This window comes from Hemitrygon akajei, chromosome 10 (assembly GCF_048418815.1).
Source record: "Hemitrygon akajei chromosome 10, sHemAka1.3, whole genome shotgun sequence".
In the NCBI taxonomy this organism is placed as follows: domain Eukaryota; kingdom Metazoa; phylum Chordata; class Chondrichthyes; order Myliobatiformes; family Dasyatidae; genus Hemitrygon; species Hemitrygon akajei.
This window is the reverse complement of record NC_133133.1, coordinates 117,271,830-117,294,527: the sequence shown is the minus strand read 5'-3', so window position 1 is coordinate 117,294,527 and position 22,698 is coordinate 117,271,830. Positions and strand designations below refer to the sequence as shown.

General features: G+C 42.9%; 1 protein-coding gene across 2 annotated transcripts in view; it reads left to right on the top strand.

The window, feature by feature from the left end:
* chst11 (carbohydrate (chondroitin 4) sulfotransferase 11) overlaps nt 1-22,698 on the top strand; it is a 217,857-nt gene that overhangs the window by 73,040 nt on the left and 122,119 nt on the right. For both annotated transcript variants that reach the window (XM_073058809.1, XM_073058808.1), the window contains exon 2: nt 13,228-13,313. In XM_073058809.1, the coding sequence (XP_072914910.1) occupies nt 13,228-13,313 (86 nt within the window). The remainder of the gene's footprint in view (nt 1-13,227; nt 13,314-22,698) is intronic.

Genomic DNA, 22,698 nt, shown 5'->3' with positions numbered 1-22,698 from the left:
CCCCCCCCCCACCCATGAGGGAAAGTAGCCCATTTCCTATACCTGTTTACAAAATATTATGTCTCCAAAGGGCTTAAAGTACATATATGTCACCATGTATAACCCTGAGATTCATTTTCTTGAGAGCAATCATGGTAAATAAAAGAAACTTGTAGAATCAATGAAAGATCTCAGCAAACAGGATGGAGAAACAGCCTATGTGCAAAAGGCAAACTGTACAAATAGAAAAGAAAGAATAAAATAAATGGGGTTCCTTAATGATGGATGCCACCTTTTTGAGACACCACCACCTGAGGGTGTCCTGGATGCTGGTGAGGCCAGAGCCCATGATGGAACTGGCTGAGTTTACAACTTTCTGCAGCATTTTACAATCCTGCATGGTGTCCCCTCCATTCCAGGCGGTGAAACAACAATTTAGATTGCGTCGGGAGAAATTTGCAAGTGTCCTCAGTACATACCAGTTCTCCTCAATTTCGTACTGAAATATAGCTGCTGCTGTGTCTTCTTTGTGATTTATTCATTATGTTGGGCCCAGGATAGATCCCGGATTGCCACCCAGGAACTTGAAACTGCTCACCCTTTCTACTTCTCAACCCTCTGAGGACTGGTGTGTGTTCCCTTGACTGAAGTCCACAATCAATTCCTTGGTCTTACTGACATTGAGTGCAAGGTTGTTGCTGCAACACCACTCAACCAGCTGATCTACCTCCATCCTGTACACCTCCTCATCACCATCTGAAATTCTACCAATTATAGTTGTCATTGGCAAAGTTGTAGATGCTATATGAGCTGTGCCTAGCCACACTGTTGCGGGTGTAGAGAGAGTAGAGCAGTGACCTAAACATGCATCTTTGAGGTGTATCAGTGTTGATTGTCAGTATGGAAGAGATGTTATTTCCGATCCACACAAACTGTGGTCTCCCAATGAGGAAGTCAAGGATCCTGTTGCAGAGGGAGCTACAGAGGCCCCGGTTGTGAAGCTTTTGGTTATTACTGAGGGTATGATGTTGTTGGCAATAGGCAATTTGCAGTGAGTCCAGGTCCTTGCTTGGGCAGGAGTTTATTCTAGCCATGATAAGCTCTCAATGCTCTTCATCACAGTAGATGTGAGTGCCACTGGGCAAGTCATTGGGGCAGCTCACCCTGCTCTTGGCATTAGTGTTGATTGTCTCTCTTATGAAGCAGGTGGGATCCTACAACTGCCGCAGTGAGAGATTGAAGATGAATACTCCCGCCAGTTATTTGGCACCCTACTTACTGAGAATGGCCACAACAAAATGAGTCTCAAGACAGTATGTGGTGACATGTATGTACTTTGAACAATGTATCTATCTGTACTGATACCATTTACTTCTATCTTTTGACTTGGTGGTTCCATGTACGTGTCTAGATGCTTCTTAAGTGTCATGAGCTGCCACCATCATTTCTACATGAAGTGCATTCCAGACCCCAGCCACCCCTCCACCCCATGTGAATGATTACCCCTCAGATCCCCCGTTAACTTTCTACCTCTCTCCTTAGACCTACATCCTCTTCTTGGACCATTGGAAATAATGTCCACTTTCCCTTTTATTTATCTCTCAAATGAATTTTTAAATGTCATGATCAGATCAGTCGTCAGGGAAGAAAGCCCAGCCCCTTCAGACTGTCCTAACTGCAATCCTCTAATGCAGGCACCTTTGTTGAATTCCCTCCTCACTCTCCCAGTGCAGTTTGTTAGTACTGTGACCATATGCAAAGCAGATGAAGTGAGGAGAAAGAATTTCCTTTCCTGACTGACAGATGTGAAACAGATGACAGTCCAGCTGTTTCATGTTCACTGTAAAAGGTACTAGCTTTTTATTCCGGATTTATTTAATTCCTCAAATTTAAATTCTCCCGCTGCTTTGGTGAAGTGCAGACTGTATCGCGAAGCTCTGTGCAGTCAAGCTTTCACTGTGCCTTGGCACATGTGACAATAATAAACAAAGTCCATCGCTAGTCCAAAATAAAAAAAGATTTAAAGGATTATCTTTATTTGTTTCATTTTCACTGAAACTCTGTGAAATGTGTTGTTTGCTCAAGTCATTGGCTGCTAGATTCGTATCCTCTTGTGAATGTGCTGAGCAATGGGATGTCTGTGTCTATAAAACACAGTCGCTCAATTAGGCCCTTCAGCCCCTTACATCGTCTCCTCTGTTCGTTTATGGCTGATTTATATTGCCTCAACCCCGTTCTCTTGCCTTCTCCCCATAACCTTTGAAGCCTACCTAATCAAGAACTGATCAACCTCCACTTTAAATGTACTCTGCTGTCTGTAGCAATGAATTCGATAGGTTCATCACCCTCCTTGTTTCTGTTCTAGAGGGAAATTCTTCTGTTCTGGATCTGTGTCCCCTGGTCCTAGCTCCTCCACTATATGAAACATAGCTGCTCTATGTAGGCTTTTCCATTTCAATAGGTTTCAATAAAATCCCCCATCATACTTCTAAACTCCAGTCAGTACAGGCCCAAAGCCATCAAATGCTGTTTCCTAACTGTAAATTGCTTGTGACTGCTACGTTTCTTTTTGCTTGACCCTGTCAGATTTTTCTGCTTGTCTGTTTTTGCTCAGTAACGCACACAAAATGCTGGAGGAGTTCGGCAATTCAGGCAGCATCTGTGGAGGGAAGTATAGAGGGAAATGAGCAGTCAATGTCTGGGGCCAAGACACAAAGAGGTGTGTGTGTGTGTGTGTGTGTGTGTGTGTGTGTGTGTGTGTGTGTGTGTGTGTGTGTGTGTGTGTGTGTGTGTGTGTGTGTGTGTGTGTGTGTGTGTGTGTGTGTGTGTGTCTCTCTCTCTCTCTCTCTCTCTCAGGGTTTGCAGAATCTCTTGTGTATCACTTTTGCTTGTTTCTTTTAAAATTGACTGTCCTGCCTCTGAAATTCCCTTCTCTCTCGTCCCTCCATCTCATTCCATAGTTGGAGCAGGAGTTGGCCACGGCTCCTCAAGCCCTGCCCCATCATTCAAAGTGATCATGGCCGATCCGTTACAACAGTTATGAGAAGAAAATTCTTTACCAGAGGGTGGTGAATCTGTGAAATTCATTGCCACAGATGGCTGTGGAGGCCAAGGCTTGAGTATATTGAAAACTGAGGTTGATAGGTTCTTGATTAGTAAGGGTGTCAAAGGTTTCGGGGAGAAGGCAGGAAGAGAAGGTTAATAAGTCGACCATGATTGAATGGCAGAACAGACTCTATTTCTAGATTAGTCAGCCTCATTGTGGCTTCAGTGAAACATTCAACACTGACTTGGAAAGATGTAGTTTGTAAGTGACTTCTGGTATCAGTATTATTTGCTGGAGTTAACCGTGTGACTAGGGCACTCTTCCTTCTAAACTGCACGGTGCATGGCCATGCAGTAACTGAAATGCTCCTGTGCATTTACCCTTTGTTGGTACACAGCTGGAATTTTTTTTTGTATCACATTTTATTAAAGTGTCACCCAGTGTTTAGGCTGTGCAATAAATAAATACGGTAGATAGATAAATAAAAAATTCCTGCTCAGAGCAGTGGTTGTAATTAATAGATAGATTAGAGAACATTAGACCATGTGTACCTGTCTGGAGTGGAACCAGAGGAGAATACTGATGTGTAAACAGCTGAATCATGAACAGAAGTTCTATTCAGTCCTATTTGCTACTGCCATCAGGAAGGAGGTACAGGAGCTTTGTGTCCCACACCGCCAGGTTCAGGAACAGTTGATGACCCTTCAGTCATCAGGCTCCTAAACCAGTGTGGATAACTTCACTCACTTCAACACTGAACTGATTCCATAGCCCACGGACTCACTTTCAAGGACTCTACAACTCATGTTCTCAGTATTATTTATTTACGTATTTATTAGTATTGTATTTTTTTTTCCTCAGCTCAAGCTGGTAAAACCTGAGGTATGGGCATAACCGAGCACACTCATTTCTCAATTGCTAGGAACTATCAGGCTACTCTAGTGGTGTTTAGTATTGTGGCTTTCTGGAGATTTACATAAATATTGCTGTGTCGGCCTAATTGTTTAATGCTATTGTGTAGTGACTTGGGGATAGTACCAGATATGACCTTTTGTAGGATTTTCAGTTCAAAGGCATTGCTGTTCCCATTCCAGGCCATAATGCAGCCAGTCAATACACTTTCCACTACACATTGATAGAAGCTTGCTAATGTCATGCCGAATCTCCACAGAAAGTTATGATGCTGTTGTGCTTTGATGGGTCCAGGACAGTTCCTCTCAGATAGAGACACCCAGGAATTTAAAGTTACTGACCCTCAGGTGATGATTACTGGCTCATGGATCTCTGGTTTCCATCTCCTGAAGTCTACACGATCAGCTCCTTAGTCTTACTGACATTGAGCAAGAGGTTGTTGTTAGGACACCACTCATCCAAATTTTCAATCTCCCTCCTGTATGCTGATTCATCACCACCTTTGATACAGCCCACACAGTGGTGTCATTAGAAACTTGTATATGGTGTTGGAACTGTACCTAGTCACACAGTCATGGGTGTAAAGCAAGTAGAGCAGGGGGTGCACCTGTGCTGATGGAGATTGTGGGGATGTTTTTGCCCATCTGAACTGACTGGAGTCTGCAAATGAGGAAATCTAGGATCCAGTTGCACAAGGGGGTATTGAGACCCAGGTCTTGGCGTTTACTGATTAGTTTTGAGGGGATGATGGTATTAAATACTGAGCTGTAATTGGCAAAGAGCATCCTGATGTATGCACCTTTGCTGTCCAGGTTTTCCAGGACTGTGAAAAGCCAATGAGGTGGTATCTGCTGTGGAAACGTTGACCTGTTGCTCTGGTTGACAAATTGGAACGGATCCAAGTCACCACTCAGACAAGAGATGATATGTTTCAACACCAGCCTCTCAAAACACTTCATCACAGTGGATGTAAGTGCCTGGGACAATAGTCATTGAGGCAGATTACCACGCTCTTCTTGGGCACCGGTACAATTAAAGGCTGCTTGAAGCATGTGGGAACCACAGCCTGCTGAACTGAGAGGTTGAAGATACCCATGAACACACTCGCCAGTTGGCCAGCACAGCTCTTCGGTACTTGGCTAGATTCTCTGACTGGACCAGATGCTTTTCCTTGAATTCACTCTCTTGAAGGCAGCCTGAATGTCGTCTTCAGTTGCTGAGACCAAAGGATCATCAGGAAATGTGGGGGATGTGCAATGGTTCCTCCCTGTTTTGGTGGTCAAAATGAGTATAGAAGGCATTGAGCTCATATGGAAGTGAAGATCTGCTGCCCCCCATGTTGCGTGATTTAACTTTATAGGAGATTATGGCATTCAAACCCTGTTACAGCTGTCGAGCATCCTTTATTGATTCCCACTTTTGGGCTTGGACCCGAAGAATACTGTGTGCATCAACACTGTTGGGTCTTGTCATTAACGGCGTACTGTCCCTTTGCATATGACTTTCGAAAGTACAACACCTCACATTTGTCTGGATTACGGTTGACAAATGTATTTAAGTATTGGTGATGCAGTCGATGTCCCTGCCTGTCCTGGGGGTGGATGATTTCACTGCATATTTTGATGCACATGTGATAAATAAAAGAATCAGAATCAATCTACCTCCTTGAAGGCCCTTGCACTTCATTTATCTGCCTGCACCGCAATTTCTCTGTGATTGTAACATGATATTCTTTTTGTTAAATTAGCATACTTATGCATGCAGTGATCTATATGGGTGGCGCACAGACAAAAACTTTTCACTGTATCTTCAATCGCAGCTCTGGAAGTTGAGGCCCGATGACCAAAGCCCTAAGTTTGAGTCTATTGGGGAAGCTAAAGGCCCAATGTCTATGAGTGCAATGGAGACTGGAGGCCAAGAGGCAGACTGTCCTGGGGTTGGAGGGGTGTGTGTGTGTGGAAAAGGGCTTGTTTTGCTGAACATTGTGGGCATGCAGCACAGGCAAAATGCTGGAGAAACTCAACAGGTGAGTATCTGTGGCAGTATCTATAGAGATGACTAAACAGTTGACGTTTCAGGTTGGTTCTAGAATGTGTACAATACTTGCGGGCTGCCTCCAGCATGTCCTTAGATTGTTAATGCAAATGACATATTTCACTGTATGTTTCAATGTATATGTGATAAATAATTGAATCTGAACACTACCTAATCTCATAATGCTATGGTAAAGGAGTTCAATTCAGTTTTTATTGAATACATCAGAATACTATCAGATTCCTCCTCCTCTTCCACCTATCACCTCCCATCTTCTCATTTCATTCCCCCTTCTGCTCCCACTCACCCACTTCCCTGCTCACCTGGCTTCACCCATCACCTGCCAGCTTGTATTCCTTCCCCTCCTCCAACCTTATTCTGGCTTCTTCTCCCTTCCTTTCCGGTCTCTGCCCCAAAATGTCCCATAGATGCTGCCTGACCTATTGAGTTCTTCCAGCATTTTGTGTGTTTCTTTAAATGTATATGCCAGCATTTTAACAGAAAATATCTCAAAAGATTAGTTGAAGTCAAGTCAAAAATACCACAGAAGGCCACTTAGTCTACTTGGCCAGTGGAACACCTCTCCAATTACTTCTGCACTTTTTAGAGCCCTGTAGATTTTTATTAGGCGATTATTTATCCAATCCAATTTCAGCTGAATTACCTTCCCCTGCCAAATCACAGTGACTCACTTTAGATAAAAATACTGCTCATCCTCTTTCTCTGTGTGTCTAAATTTGTTTTCTCTGATTGATTCAGCTGTAAATAGAAGTTCTCTATATTTACTCTTTCGAAAGATCTCATATTTTTGAGTACCTTTATGAAGCTTCTCTTGACCTTTACCAACAACAATCTTCAATAGTTTTCTCAGAGCTTTTTAACTACCACCAATTCGTATTTAGAGAAAAATAGTCTGGTTTTGCAAAGGCAGTTCTGGCCCTAGCAGCTTCACTGCTTTCTTTGTTGTCTCAGGCACATCACTCATCAGTGTTATATGTGGTATAGATATGCTAGCACTCAAGACTGTCCATCATCTTCCCTCTGCCATTTTTAGGAGGAGAATGTAAAGTCTGGATGAGATGTTCCGTTTACAATATTCCCCGAAAATGCTCAATAATACTTTGTTGAAAGAACCTCTCAAAGCGTCAATCTCAATCCTCAACCACCATGGATGAGTTCACTCACCACAACTCTGAACTGATTCCATAGCCTAAAGACTTGCTTTCAAGGACTAGGCAACCCATTTTCTCTGTATTTTTTCAATTTTTATTTGCACAATTTGTCTTCATTTGCACATTGGTTGTTTGCCAGTCTTAGTACATGTACAGTTTTCCTTAAGTTCTATTGTATTTAATTATTTTGCTGTAAATGTCTAAGAAAATGAATCTTAAAGTCACATATGTTAACACAGAACATAGCACGGTACAGGGCTTAATAACCCTGATGTTGTACCTCTTTAACCTACGCTAAGATCAATCTAACCCTTTCATTTTTTTGTCGTCCATGAGTCTATCTAAGAGTCTGTTAAATGTCCCTAATGTCTTAGCCTCTATCACTGCCCCTGGCAATTTTACCCCTGGTAGTTTCGCATAAATTCTGTTTTATTTCTTTAATTTACTGTAAATGCCTGCGAGAAAATGAATCTCAAAGTCCAAAGTAAAATTTATTATCAGAGTACATACATGTCACTACATACAATCTTGAGATTCTTGTTCTGCAGGCATAGTTAGAAAAGTAACCGTATTCTGTAAACATCAGGAACTGTTAACTGTAAACAATCTGCGCAAATACAAATACAGTCGGCCCTCCTTATCCGCGGGGGATTGGTTCTGGGACCCCCCCCCCCCCCCCCCCGCAAATACCAAAAAATGCGGATGCTCAAGTCCCTTATTTAACCTGTCTCAGTGTGGTGGTCTTTAGGACCCAGCGGAACCCCAGACCTTATTTAACCTATATCAGAGTGGTGGACTTTAGGACCCAGCGCAATTCTGAATCTGCAGTGTTTCTGTTCACAAAAGTGATCACGATTGAAAATAAAGTGGAAGTAATAAAGCGATCGGAAAGAGGTGAAACGCCGTCGGTCATTGTAAAAACGTTAGACTACAGTCGGTCAGTGATCAGAACAATTTTAATGGAGCATTTGAAAGCCCCTGCCTCGATGAAAGCTACAATTATTACTAAGCAATGCAGTGGTTTAATTATTGAAATACATATGTTTCTTAAGTGTTTTATATGAATAGAAAGGTAAAATATATACTATATACTAAGACAAACGTTTTACTAACTGAGGCTACATACCAGATGTACCTGTTCCAACTTCAAATCCGACTTAAAGACGGACTCAGGAACGGAACTCGTTCATAACCCAGGGACTGCCTATACTTTAAAATCATCTCTATATTACTTATAATGCCTAATACAATGTAAATGCTACGTAAATAGTTGTTATACTGTATTGTTTAGGGAATAATGATAAGAAAAAAGTCTGTACATGCTCAAACAACGAGTGCGAGAGAGAGAACTTCCGTGTTTTCCCGATCTGCGGTTGGTTGAATCCGTGCATGCGGAAGCCGTGGATAAGGAGAGCTGACTGTATAAATAAATAGTGAGCATGAAATAACAAGGTAAGAGTTTTTAAATGAGTGTAGTTATCCCCTTTTGTTCAAGAGCCTGATGGTTGAGGGGTAGTAACTGTTCTTGAACCCGGTAGTGTGAGTCCTGAGGCACCTGTACCTTCTACCTGGTGGCAGCAGCGAGAAAAGAGCGTGGCCTGGGTGGTGAGGATCCTTGATGGATGCCGCTTTTCTACAGCAACATTTCATGTAGATGTGCTCAATGGTTGGGAGGGCTTTACCTGTGATGTACTGGGCCGAATCCACTACATTTTGTAGGATCTTCTGCTCAAAGGCATTGGTGTTTCCATTCCAGGCCGTAATGCAGCCAGTCAGCACACTTTCTACCACATATCTTTTGATGATATTCCGAATCTCCACAGACTCCCGTGGAAGTAGAGGTGCTGTTGTTCTTCCTTCACAATAATATTTGTAATGATGGATCCAGGACAAATGCACTGAGAGCGCGACACCGGGAATTTAAAGTTACTGACCCTCTCCACTTCCTGATCCTCCAATGAGTACTGGCTCATGGACCTCTGGTTTCCCTCTCCTGAAGTCCACAACTAGTTCCTTGGTCTTACTGACATTGAGTAAGAAATTGTTGTTACACCACTCGGCCAAATTTTCAGTCTCCCCCCTGCATGCTGATTCATGCCCACAACAAGCTTATATGATGTGTTGGAGCTGCACTTAGCCACACATAGGTGTAAAGCAAGTAGAGCAGGGGGCCAAGTACACAACCCTCTGGTGATCCTGTGCTGGTGGAGATTGTGGGCAAGATGCTTTTGCCAATCTGAACTGACTGGGGTCTAGAAGTGATGAAATCCGGGATCCAATTGCACAATGGGGTATCGAGGGCCAGGTTTTGGAGTTTATTGATTAGTTTTGAGGGGATGATGATGTTAAATGCCAAGCTGTAATCGATAAAGAGTGTCCTGATGTATGCATCTTTGCTGTCCAGATGTTCCAGGGGTCTGTGGAGAGCCAGTCTCAAGGTAGTATATGGTAACATATACATACTTTGATAAATTTAACTTTTACCTTGCTCTCTACCGTCATCTACAAAGACAAGGCCACTACGAGCACTCTCCTTCCAAGTTCTGTAGGTGTTAACAAGCCACCTTGAATTGGAAATATGTTGCTCTATCTTCCTCTTCACTGACTCGGTCTCCCACTGTCCTCTGCCCAATGGCACCATGGTAAGACCTTTGTGCATGTTTTATGAAGGCAGGTGTTGCTATCTCTCAATCAGGTAAAACTGTTTCTCTCCCATCAAATTCCACATAATGGTACACAGTGTAAACTCGAGAAACATGTCAAAAATGCTGGAGGAACTCAGCAGGTTATGCAGCATCTATGAAGGGAAATAAACAGTTGATTTCTTTTAGGCCTATACGCTTCATCAGGACTGAAAAGGAAGGAGGCAGAAACCAGAAGAAGGTGGGGGGAGAGGCTGAGTACAAGTAGCAGGTGATCGGTGAGACTAGGAGAGAGGGGTAGGGGGTGATTATGTGAAACTGGGTAGAAGGCAGGGCTAAAGAAGAAGGAATCTGGTAGGAGAGGACGGTGAACTATGGAATAAAGGGAAAGGAGTGGCATCTGGAGTGAAGTGATGGGCAGGTCATGAGGGTCACTGGAGTATGTGGGAGTGGGGGGGGTTGAGGAACAGAGGGGAGTGGTTACAGGAAGTTAGAGAAATCGATGTTTATGGCATTAGGTTGGAGACTACCGATATGGAGGATGAGGTCTTGTAGATAGTCAGCTATCTGTCCATGTGGTTCAATGCCCGTAGTTTTTAGGTTATGTGTGGAACAGCACCATTGAGAGCATTCTGACAAGTTGCATCCCCATCTGGTATGGGAGCAGTTGAGTATTGGACCAGAAGTCCGTACAAAGGACTGTGAGAACTGCTGAGAGGAACATCAGGACTTCCTAACTATCCATTGGGGACATTTATCAGGAGTACTGGGCATGCAGGGCTCTTTGTATTGTGAGGGCCCTGCATTCAGCCAGCATCCTCTTTGACTGTCTACCATCAGGGTGATGCATAAAAAATAAGAACAGTTAGAATGAGGAATAATTTTTTCCCCGGGTAATTAGGCTTCTGAACTTCCTGTCACATCGTATTTGAATTGTCACTGGTTAATCTGTTCTGTACCATACAATATTTAATATTAATGCACTTTAGTTTATTTATGATTCATCTGTAGATTTTATCCTTGCCTTCATAAGTTATTGTGTGTTAGGTGTACTACTGTGCATTCACACTGGTTCAGAGAAACATTGTCTCGTTTCTATATACATTATGTGGTTATATACATTATAGACATGTATATAGTTAAATGACAATAGACTTGACTTGATTTTAGAATGGTAGGGGACATTAAGCATTTCATTATGACAAATGGGAGCCTTTAAAATAAGCAGTTACGGGATTATAAGGATTATGATATTTTGGCAAAAGCTTCAGCTTGCGTCTCAATCAATGTTTAATTATGAACAGCTACTTTCAGACAGGGATTTCTGTTGTATCTATCTCAGAATGAAGACTTTAAATAAATTGTGTCAGGGGAATTCTGGAAGCAGTTTCAACAGTAGAGTTTCAATTATTAATTTAAAAACACAAGAGATTCTGCAGATGCTGGAAATCCAGATCAAGACAAACAAAATGCTGGTGAAACTCAGCAGGACAGGCAGCATCTATGGAAATGAATAAGCAGTCGTCGTTTCCTGCATGGGTCCTGATGGAAGGGTTTTGGTCCAAAACATCGACTGTTTTCTCTTTTCCATAGATGCTACCAGACCTGCTGAGTTCCTCCAGCATTTTGTTTATGTCACTTTAGATGGGCTGAAGGTTTGTTTCTATGCTGTAGTGCTCCGAGGCACTCCGTTGGTCAGGGCTGACTGTGGATATTGTGTCCTAGTTGTCTACATGCTGTGCAAGCCAGGGCAGTACGATATGGAGAGCGAGCTGTTGCCCACGCAGCAGGTTCCCTTCTCAGCAGCTGATGGATCCAAAGGAACAGCAGAGATCGATCAGTTTGGCACCAGCAGTTTCGGAGGAGTTGCCAGACAATGTTGAACTCAACTTAGGACTGCCTTAGGGACTCCAGCTCCGGATTTTTCCTCTGGTTTTACTTCCAAAGCCTTCCCCACGAGGGGGTATAACCACAAGGCAATGGAGGTTTGAGATGAGAGTTTTTGTTCTCCTAGATCCGTACTGTAGTTGTTATATGGTTATAGATGAGCTGCCAACCACAGCTGACAAGCCCCATCTGCCTGAAGCAGCTGGTTTTAAGGCACCAGTAACCCACCTTTGTCTTTTCTCTGGTCAGTAGAAATGGTTCCACCAGGCTTAGTAGCTAAGCCACACATGAAAGCTAGGAGCTGGACTTGGTTGTCAGAAACCTAAAGCTTCATAGTGCTCTAAGACCTGAAAATACTATTCTTGTCATTTATTAACAATGAGTCAAAGTATCGTGGCTGCCTACTGAATAGCAATATCTAGAGCACAGTTCACCACCATCTTGACAAGGATTCTAAAGGATGAATGAAAGGTATAGGCTTTTCTGGCGTTAGATGTTAGTGTAAAGCACCAATGCTCAATGTGTTGCCTAAATCCTATATGAAGACTCGCTCCCCTTTTTCAAACACTCGTTTTGCATTTATACCGGATCGCTATTAAAAGTTAATGATCTTATTTATAATTTACACCCCAAGTCAGTAAGGCTGTAATAATGTACAAACTCGCAGTTAAATAGTGTGTAATTGTGGTCGCCCCATTACAGAAAGGCTTTGGAAGGTGTGCAGAAGAGGTTCACCAGATACTGCTTGGATTCGAGAGTATGCCCGACCTCTAGAGCTTCCTCTGGCAGCTTGTTCAATATATCCACCATCCTCTATATGGAAAAACCTGCTCCCTTTCCTCTGTCACCATAAACCTAAGCCTTCTGTCTTCAGACAGCCCGATTCCTCTGTCTGTCCTGTGCTTCAGGGAAAATAATCCCAGCCTTTCTGGCCTCCTTTTTATAACTCGAGCCCTCCAGTCCCGGTTAACAACTTTATGAAATCGGGCATAAATACTCTCTTGACAACACGAGATGCTGGAGGAACTCAGTGGGTTAGGAAGCATTTATGGGAGAAATGGATAATCAACGTTTTGAGTTGAGACCCTTCATCTGGACTGAAAAGTAGAAGGGAGATAGCCAGTATAAAGAGATGGAGGGAGGAGTGGTGCAAGAGCTGGCATGTGATAGGTGGATCCAGGTGAGGGGCAGGTGGGTAGTCTGTGATAGGCGAGGGAAGAGTGAGAGTGGCACCAGAAGCTGGAAGGTGATAGGTAAAAATGACAAGGGGCTCAAGATGATAGGATCTGAAAGGACAGGAAGGAATCCTTTCCCATCTTTAAATTAATGGTGTTGAGACAGTTTGTGCCTTCTGGCGGTATCTAAGATTTAGAAAGGAGCAGCGCTGAATAGTGATCTGGAGAGTCATCCAAGTGCTTATGCTGGTGCTCTCTTGATTGGGCCTTACAATCACCATCTTCAGACTTGGGGTGGGGGGGAGGTGGAAGTGTGTTGCTAGAGGCCAGTTACTGATAGACCTCTTGTACTAACTTTGGTCTCGTCTCTTACTCTGCAGTGATGCGCCGGACACCATTTGGGATGGACGTCTGCTGCAGGAAAGGATCAAGGAGCCCTCTGCAAGAACTCTACAACCCAACCCAGGTCTGTACTCTGTGATTCGCGTGCCAGGCACGCTCGGGTGGGACTGGACCACTGGCAAATTATGAAAGTCCCAGAAGTTGGTAAAATACCAGGGGGGGCATTAAAACTCGGAGACCCAGACTGCCCTATTCTGGATACTGAGATTAAGCACATGATCCAGAGGTTGTGGGGAGTTTTACCATGGAAAATGTTTGGATTGTAACAAATTTACATGGATGGAGTTTAGCAATTTGAGTTAATCTCTTATTTCCTGAAATTACCACAACATGTTTTCCCTGGCTGGATTCTATGCAGTTGTTTTAATAAAGTTTGTAATGTGCTTGGTTCAGAGTTAAAGCAATCTGATTTCGTCATTGCTGACCAGAATGTAGGCTGTGTTACTGTGCCCAAAAAGAAACATAATCTCATCATAATCTATAGAGAATTTGCTGTCTTTTTAGTAGCTGTGTTTGAAATAATAGATCTAGCAATGTTATTTGAGATGTTTAGGTTCTGACTTAAGCAAGCATTTGGAGAGGTTTTGCCATCAGTGTGTTCTCTGTGACATGTGACTTCCCCTTCCAATGGGTAAGAGGGAGAGTAAGAACAGTGGCTTCCAGGTTTATTTTATAAGAATGTTTTTTTTTGTTTAACAGGCAGAGCTCAGAACTCAAGATTCTATTCTTTATTCTGTGTCAGAAGACCACTTAGTTTTACCAGACCTATTGGAAGTTTATAAAGTTAGGAGAGGCACAAGACATAGGAACAGACTTGGGCCAATGGGCCCATCGAGTCTGCCCCGCCATTCCATCATGACTGATTTATTACGCCTCTCAACCCCAGTTCCGTGCCTTCTCCCTGTAACCTTTGACACCCTTACTAATCAAGAACCTATCAACCTCCACTTTAAATATGTATATCCGATGACTTTTCCTCCACGGTGTTTGTGGCAATGAATTCCACAGATTCACCACCCTCTGGCTAAAGAAATTCCTCCTCATCTCTATTCTAAATAGATGTTCCTCAAGTCTGAGGCTGTGCCCTCTGATATTGGACTCCCATGCCCCCCCCCCCCAAAGGAAACTTCTCCGCATCTACTCTATCTCGATGTCAGTGCCTCCTCCCTCATTCTTCTAAACTTCAGCGAGTACAGGTCTAAAGCCATCAAATGCTTCTCATACTGGAATTATTCCTTTCATTTCTGGGGTTATTTTCCTGAATCTCCTCTGGACCCTCTCCAATGTCAGCACACCCTGAAGATAAGGGGCTCAAAACTGCTCAAAATACTTCATGTGTGGCCTGAAGAATTACTTATAAAACCTCAACATTGCATTCTTGCTTTTATGTTTTAGTCCTCTTGAAGTGAATACTAACATTGCATTTACCTTCCTTACCACCGACTCAACCTGCAGATTAACCTTCAGGGAATCCTGCCTGGTTAGTACTTCACATTTCTATCCTGCAAATCCCACCGTTGCACTTTTGTTTTCTGAGTTTTCTCCCATGAACAGGGTAGACAGTCAGAATCTTTTTCACAGGGCAGAAGGTGAAATACTGAAGGGCATAAATTTAAGTTGAAAGGGGGAGATTTTAAAGGAGATAGAACAACAGGCCCTTCAGCCCACAGTGTTGCTTCAAACCAATTAATTAGTAATCAAATGGTCAACTAAGCTAATTTCTTCTGCGTGCACAAAGTCCATATCCTTCCATTTTCCTCACATTCATGTGTCTGTCTAAATGCCTCTTAAGTCCCTAATTTATTTGCCTCTACCACCACCCCAGGCAGTGCATTCCACATACCCACCACTTACCCCTAACATCTCCTTTGAACTTACCCCCTCTCACCTTAAATGCATGCCCTCTGCTATTAGGCATTTCAACCCTGTGAAAGAGATACTGTCTGTCTACTCTATCAATACCTCTCATAATGTTATAAAACTCTGTTCGATCACCCCTCAGCCGCTCCAGAGAAAACGGCCCAAGTTTGTCCAACTTTTCATTGTAGCACATGCCCTGTTGATGTGTGGAGTAAGTTTTCACACAGGGAGTGCTAGGTGCCTGGAACAGGCTGCCAGGCATAGTGGTGGAAGCAGACAAGGTACTGCTGTTTTAAGAGGCTTGGCATGGTAGTGTAGTAGTTAGCACAACACTTTACAGTACCGGTGACCCAGGTTCAATTCCCACTGCTGCCTCTAAAGAGTTTGTGCATTCTCCCTGTGACTGTGTGGGTTTCCTCTGAGTGTTCCAGTTTCCTCCCACTGTCCAAAGCCTTTGACAAGGTGCCACACATGAGGCTGCTTCCCAAGTTAAGAGCCCATGGTAGTACAGGAAAGTTACTAACGTGGTTAGAGCATTGGCTGATTGGTAGGAGGCAGTGAGTGGGAATAAAAGGATCCTTTTCTGGTTGGCTGCCAGTGACTGGTGGTGTTCCGCAATGGTCGGTGTTCTACAGGGGCTGGTGTTGGGACCGCTTCTTATGCTGCATATCAGTTATTTAGATGATGGAATAGATGGCTTTGCTGCCAAGTTTGCAGATGATACGAAGATTGGTGGAAGGGCAGGTAGTGTTGAGGAAACAGATAGGCTGCAGAAGGACTTGGACAGATTAGGAGAATGGGCAGGAAAGTGGCAAATGAAATACAATGTTGGAAAATGCATGGTTATGCACTTTGGTAGAAGAAATAAAATGTGCAGACTATCTTCTAAATGGTGACAAAAATCTGAGGTGCAAAGGGACTTGGGAGTCCTTGTGCAGAACACCCTAATGGTTAATATGCAGGTAGAGTCGGTGGTGAAGAAGGCAAATGCAATGTGAGCATTCATTTCAAGAGGTCTAGAATACAAGAGCAGGGATATGATGCTGAGACTTTATAAGGCACTGGCGAAGCCTCACCTTGAGTATTGTGAACAGATCTGGTCTCCTCAACTAAGAAAAGATATGCTGACATTGGAGAGGGTTTAGAGGTGTTTCACAAGAATGATTCCAGGAATGACAGAGTTATCAAGGGAAGTTTGATGGTTCTGGGTCTGTACTCACAGGAATTTAGAGGGATTGGGCGTGGGGGGGGGGGGGTATCTCATTGAAACTTTTTGAATGTTGAAAGGCCAAGACAGAGTACATGTGGAAAGAATGTTTCCCATGGTGGGAGAGTCTAGGACAAGAGAGACAGCCTCAGGATAGAGGGGCATCCATTTAAAACAGATGCGGAGAAATTTCTTTAGCCAGAGGGTGGTGAATTTGTGGAATTTCTTACCACAGGCAGCGGTGGAGGTGAGGTTGTTGGGTTTATTTAAGGCAGAGATTGATAGATTCTTGATTGGACATGGCATCAAACATTACGGGGAGAAAGCCAGTGAAATGGGGTTGAGGATGGGAAGAAAGGGTCAGCCATGATTGAATGGCAGAGCAGAGTTGATGGACCAAATGGCCTAATGCTGCTCCTTATGGTCTTGTGTACTGGCTGGCCGGTTAATTGATCATTCTAAATTGTCCCGCAGTTAGGCTAGGATTAAATTGGGGGATTGCTGGACAGTGTAGCTCCAAGGGCCAACGGGTCTTATTCCACACTATATCTCAAAACATTTTACAAAATAAATTTAGATAGAAATATGAATTTGGAGCAATGTGCCTTATGTACATAGAGGAGAGATTTATGATATTTTGGCATTGAGCTCAGCAAAGACATCGCGGGCCAAACGGCCTGTTTCTGTGTTCTGTATTGTGGGTTCAAGTCGCACTCCAAACAGGTTTCAGCTGCAGACTTCTGGTCCAAGGGAAATGTTCATTTGGCACTCACTTCATGGCGTAGTATTAGAGTGTACTCCAGATGAAGGGTCCTGATCAGAAATGTTGCAAACTGTGCCAGTGCTGCAGTCCAACTAGTAAAGGGAGATGACCGCAAACTTTGGTAGTTTCTTACAGAACTTATTATTTCCTGAAAAATTACTATCACGTCTGCTGGTATTTTATCAAGCCGGGCAGGAAGTTGATGTAGGTTCCTGTTAGTGTATTTACAGGACTGAATTGCAAACTGCCATCACCAGGGTGGGTACAGTGTTTTGTTTTACACAGAAAGACAGATCTGCTGTGTTCCATTCATCAGTGTTGCTGGAGCAGATTCTCGGGTCATTTACACCCTTCTCTTTGTGGGGCCCACGAATTGCCTGCTGCATTCTTTACATTATCACGGTGACTGCACTTCACGCTGTAACGTGAGTTGGGCTGCTCTAAAGAGACACTTTAAAAGTACAGCTCTTACTTTCACATTGTTGTGTGATGGAGACATAGAGAACCACAGCACAGAAACAGGACCTTCAGCCTATCTAGTCTGTTTTCTTCTTAAAACCATCACCCCTACTGGGGCACAGGCCACCACCAGCAGTTCACAGGAGTCCTCTGTCCTGGGCCAGTCTTTCAAGTTGTCCCCAGGCGTAGCCCATCTTGGAAGATCCTTCCTCTCTTAGGGATGAGGTATTTGGAGCTTCTGTTGGCATTTCTGTAGCTCTAGGGTTTTTACATGATGGGGTTGCTAGCCCCATGCCCAACCCTGCCCCTTTCACAGCCAGGTTTGGAACTGTCTATGGTGGAGTTATCTGAACTGTTTTTCTGACTAGTCCCAAGGACCTGCACCTGGAGTCCTTCCCACCCAGGAGTTTTTATTTAATTATTAAATGATATAGCACAGAGTAGGTCTTTTGGCCTTTCTCTTCGAGCCCTGCTGGCCCTTCGGCCCTTTGAGCCATTCTGGCCCTTTGGCCCATCCCACCCAGGTGTTTTATTTATTAATTAAATGATCTAGCACAGAGTAGGCCCTTCTGGCCCTTTGAGCTGTGCCAGCCAGTAACCCCCAACAAACCCGATTAACCCTAACCAAATCGCAGGACAATTTATAATGACCAATGATAATTTACAATACCCAGTACGTCTTTGGACTGTGGGAAGAAATCAGAGCATCTGGAGAAAACCTTGAGCGTTCCACAGGGAGGACATACGAATACTGCCTACAGAGGATGAAGGAATTGAACTCTGGAATGGCCCGAGTTGTAATAGTGTCGTGCTAACTGCTGTGCTACTGAGGCTCCTGTACTTACTGTATGTACTTATCCAAACTTCTCTTCAATGTTGCAGTCAAACCCACATCCACCACTTTCACTGGCAGCTTGTCCTGTACTCTCACCACTCTCCGAGTGAAGAAGTTCACTCTGCTCTTCCCCCTAAATAGTTCTATTTTCACCCGTGCCTTCTAGTCTCACCCAACCTCAGTTGTAAGCCTATTTGCCTATTTTCATTTACCCTATCTACACCCCTCATAATTTCCTATATGTACCTCTATCAAATCTGCCCCCTTTCTCTGATGCTCGGCTGTAGGGCATTAAGGTGAAAGGCATGTTCAGAGGAGATGTGTGTAGCAAGTTTTATTTACACAGAGACCAGGAGGTGCCTGGAATGGGCAGTCATGGGTAATGGTGAAAGCCGATACAACAGTAGCATTTTACGATACTGTTAGATTATAAAGAAAGAAAAATTAGTTTTATTTGTCACAAGCCATTCAAAACTTGGATTTCAGCATCTGCAGATATTCTATCGTTTATCATCCAGTGAAATTTGATGTTTCGGGTCGTATAAAAATCAGTGAATTTTGTGCTGGACAGCCCACAAGTGTCACTACAGCTCCAGGGCAAACACAGCATGGCCACAACTCACTAAACCCAACCGTACATGTTTGAGGAAGCAGTCATGGGGAGAAGGTAGAAACTCCTTATAGACAGCAGTGGGAATCAAACCCTGATCTAGTATTGTGCTAACAGTTATGCTCCCAGGAGGATAGACACACGTGATCGACTTGTGAATATACAGGGAGTGGAGCGATATGATCATGTGATGAAGGCAGAAGAGGTTTAGTTTAGCATAGACATCGTGGAATCGAGAACTCTTCCTCAAGGATCATGGGAGAATGAGGGGAGATTTGATAGTATACAAAATTACGAAGAGTATAGATAGAGTAAATGTAGAGATTTTCCACTGAGGTTGGATGGGACTATCAGAATCAGGTTTTGTGTCATTGGCATGTGTCATGAAACTTGTTGTTTTGTGGCAGCAGTACATTGCAATACATGATTTTAAAAAACTATAAATTGCAATAAGTATATAAATATAAAATTAAACAAGTAGTGCAAAAAGAGAACAAAAACAGAAAATAATAGTGAGGTATTGTGCATTGGTTCATTGTCCATTCAGAAATATGATGTTGGTGGGGAAAAACAGTTGTTCTTAAAACATTGAGGCTCCTGTACCACCATCTTGATGGTAGCAATGAGAAGAGGTCATGTCTTTGGGTGATAGGGTTCCTGGGACTAGAACTAGAGGTCAAAGGTTGAATATTTAGAGGGAAGGTGAGGGGGAACAACTTCAGCCAGAGGGTGCTGAGAGTGTGGAACGAGCTGCCAGTGATGGATGAGAGTTTGATTTCAATATTTAAGAGAAATTTGGATAGGTACATGGAAGGGAAGGGTATGGAGAGCTGTAGTTCGGATGCAGGTCAATGTCACTAAGCAGAATAAGGGTTTGGCACGGACTAGATAGGCTGAAGAGCCCTTTTGTGTGCCATATTGCTCTATGACTCTATGATCCTCAGAAGAAAAAATTACAAATTGAATTACACACAACAGATGCACTTTGGAATCCAAATCTGTGGTTGAAACTTATTAAACACAATTTTTGTAATTACCGTAAAACCATAAATTGAAAGTCTATATCAGTATTAGTATAAAGTAATCTGCTTCATTATCAATTCAACAGCTGGCAAATAGTAATGATAGCAGCATTCAACAGGGATTATGATACCCATCTTAAAAGCACTAGGCGGCTCAGTGTCCTAGCGGTCAGTGCAATGCTTTACAGCGCTAGCGATCACCGTTTGGGGTGCAATCCCCACTGTAGTCTGTAAGGAGTTTATATGTTCTCCCTGTGACCATGTGGATTTCCTCCAGGTGCTCCGGTTTCCAAAGGCACGCAGGGTAGGGTTAGTAAGTTGTGGACATGTGATGTTGGCTTTGGAAGTGTGGAGCCACTTGTGGGCTGTTCCCCAGCACAATCCTCAGACTGTGTTGGTTATTGATACAAAACGATGCTTTTTAAAAATTATTAGTTTTTAAAATAATGACACATTTCACTGTAAGTTTCGATGTACATGTGACAAATAAAACTAACCTTTAATATTTAGGTCTGGATTGAGGCAGTCTTCTGCAGACCTCACTGACGGGAAACTTGAGAGGTGTAAAGAAAAACACAACTTGATAGTCAGTTTTACATTTTTTGGTCAGAATCAAGCCAGCCCCTTTATTTCCAAAAAAAAACGTTTCTCTTGACTGACTTCAACAGAGACAAAAATTATGGAAATTAAAACAATGTTGACATTCAGTAACCTGATAAGAGGCAGAGAACGCAATACCAGTCCTTAAATTGCAACTAAATGTATCTTAAAGATTAGAAACAACTCAAAGCTCTTAAGAAGATTTTCTTCTTGCAATAGAAACAAGTTGCCCATAGTTTTTCGCCAAAACCTTTTTTTTCCAAAAGTATTCCAGCAGGGGCAGAGGTCTAAAGGAATCTTAAAGGGTTCAAGATCAATGTAAGCAGAGCAGATGATGCTGAATAGCAACATAATAATAGCACACTTCACTGGCCAAGCACAATCTAATCAATTAGTAATTTGATTACAAGTCTAAAAGTTGACAGTATTGCAATTTTTTTGGTAACATTCCTTGTTTAATGTTTGTTAAATATTGGGCAGTCTATCCACACTTTAAGTGGAGGTAAAAAAAATCGTAGGAGCAAGGAAACTCCTTGTTTTCCTTGTATTCCTTCATTAAAGTGATTATGAAAGGCTGTCTAGATTCAAATACATCAAAGCTCAAAGTAAATTTGTTGTCAAAGTACATATGTCACCATATGCTACCCTGAGATTCAATTTCTTGCAGGCTTTCACAGTAGAACAAAATACAACAGAATCAATGAAAAACTACACACAGAAAGACTGATAAACAACCAAAAGGGGTAAAAGAAGACAAACTGTGCAAATACAAATAAAAGAAACAAATAAGAATAAATAAATAAATTATTACACTGAGAACATGATTTGAAGAGTCCTTGAAAGAGTCCATATGTGTGTTCAGTATTGAGGTGAGTGAAGATGTCCACGATGGTTCAGGAGCCTGATGGTTGAAGGGTAGTTTTGGTGAATTTGCCGTGTACAAATTGACTGCCAGTTTCTGTTTGTACGATAGTGATTATTTCATAAGGTGTTTCATTAATTATGACTTTGGGACAGTCGTTTTCAAAATGCAAGTCTAAATGCATGACAGTTGGATTGAGAAACTATGACTGTTGGAAGAACATCTCTCCATTGACTTAACAAATCGAAGGGTTATGTAAAGTAACGGTTCGACTGACAGCACTTTTTAAGACCTTTGAATTCTCCAGTTTCAGAGAACATAGAATACAGTACTAGCCCCAGCCCATGATGTTGTGTCGACCTTTTAACCTACTCCAAGATCAATCTAGCCTCCCACATAGCCCTCCCTTTTTAAAAAATTCATATGCCCTACTAAGAGTTTCTTAAATGTCCCTAATGTATCTGCCTCTATCACCACCTCAGCGGAGTGTTCCACGCACCCACCACTCACTATGTTTATATTTTAAAAAATCTCCCTCTGCTCTTCCCTCTATACTTCTGGTCCACCCAGTTCCTCCTACAACCCCTCCAAACACTCCCATCTCTAAGTCCCAGTTATTGTGTTTCTTTCCCCTCCTCAACTTACTCCATTTGCACATCACCTTCACCCCCACTGTTCCCTTCTGCAACCCTCTCCTATTTCTTTCCTTCTTTCCAAGGTCCACCTTACTTTCCCGTCATCCATCATCTCTGGCCCTTAGTCACCTCCACCTATCACCTCCCAGCCTCTGTCACTACCTTGACTCTTTTTTTTAAGATGAGATTAGCTTTATGAAATATTGAGGCATACAGTGAACTGTGTCGATTTTGTGTCGACAACCGACACAGGTCGAGGATTATGCCAACTCCGTCTGCCTGTCACCTGTTCTTATCTACATCTACCTAGCACTTACTAACTCTTGCTCCTCGCCTCTTTATTCTAGCCACACCTCCCTGTTGTTCAGTCCAGATGAAGGGTCTTGGCCTGAAACGTCTGTTTACTACACCCCCCCCCCCCCCACCCCCTGCCATACAGATGCTGCCTGACCTGCTGGATTCCTCCAGAGTTTTTGTTTTTTTTTGACTTTGGGTTCCAGTGTCTGTGTTCTCTTACATCTCCTCTTCACTTTAGTAGGCTTGCTTTAGATATTGGTCCATGGCTGCATCTCATGGAAAGATGAAGCCACCCTGAA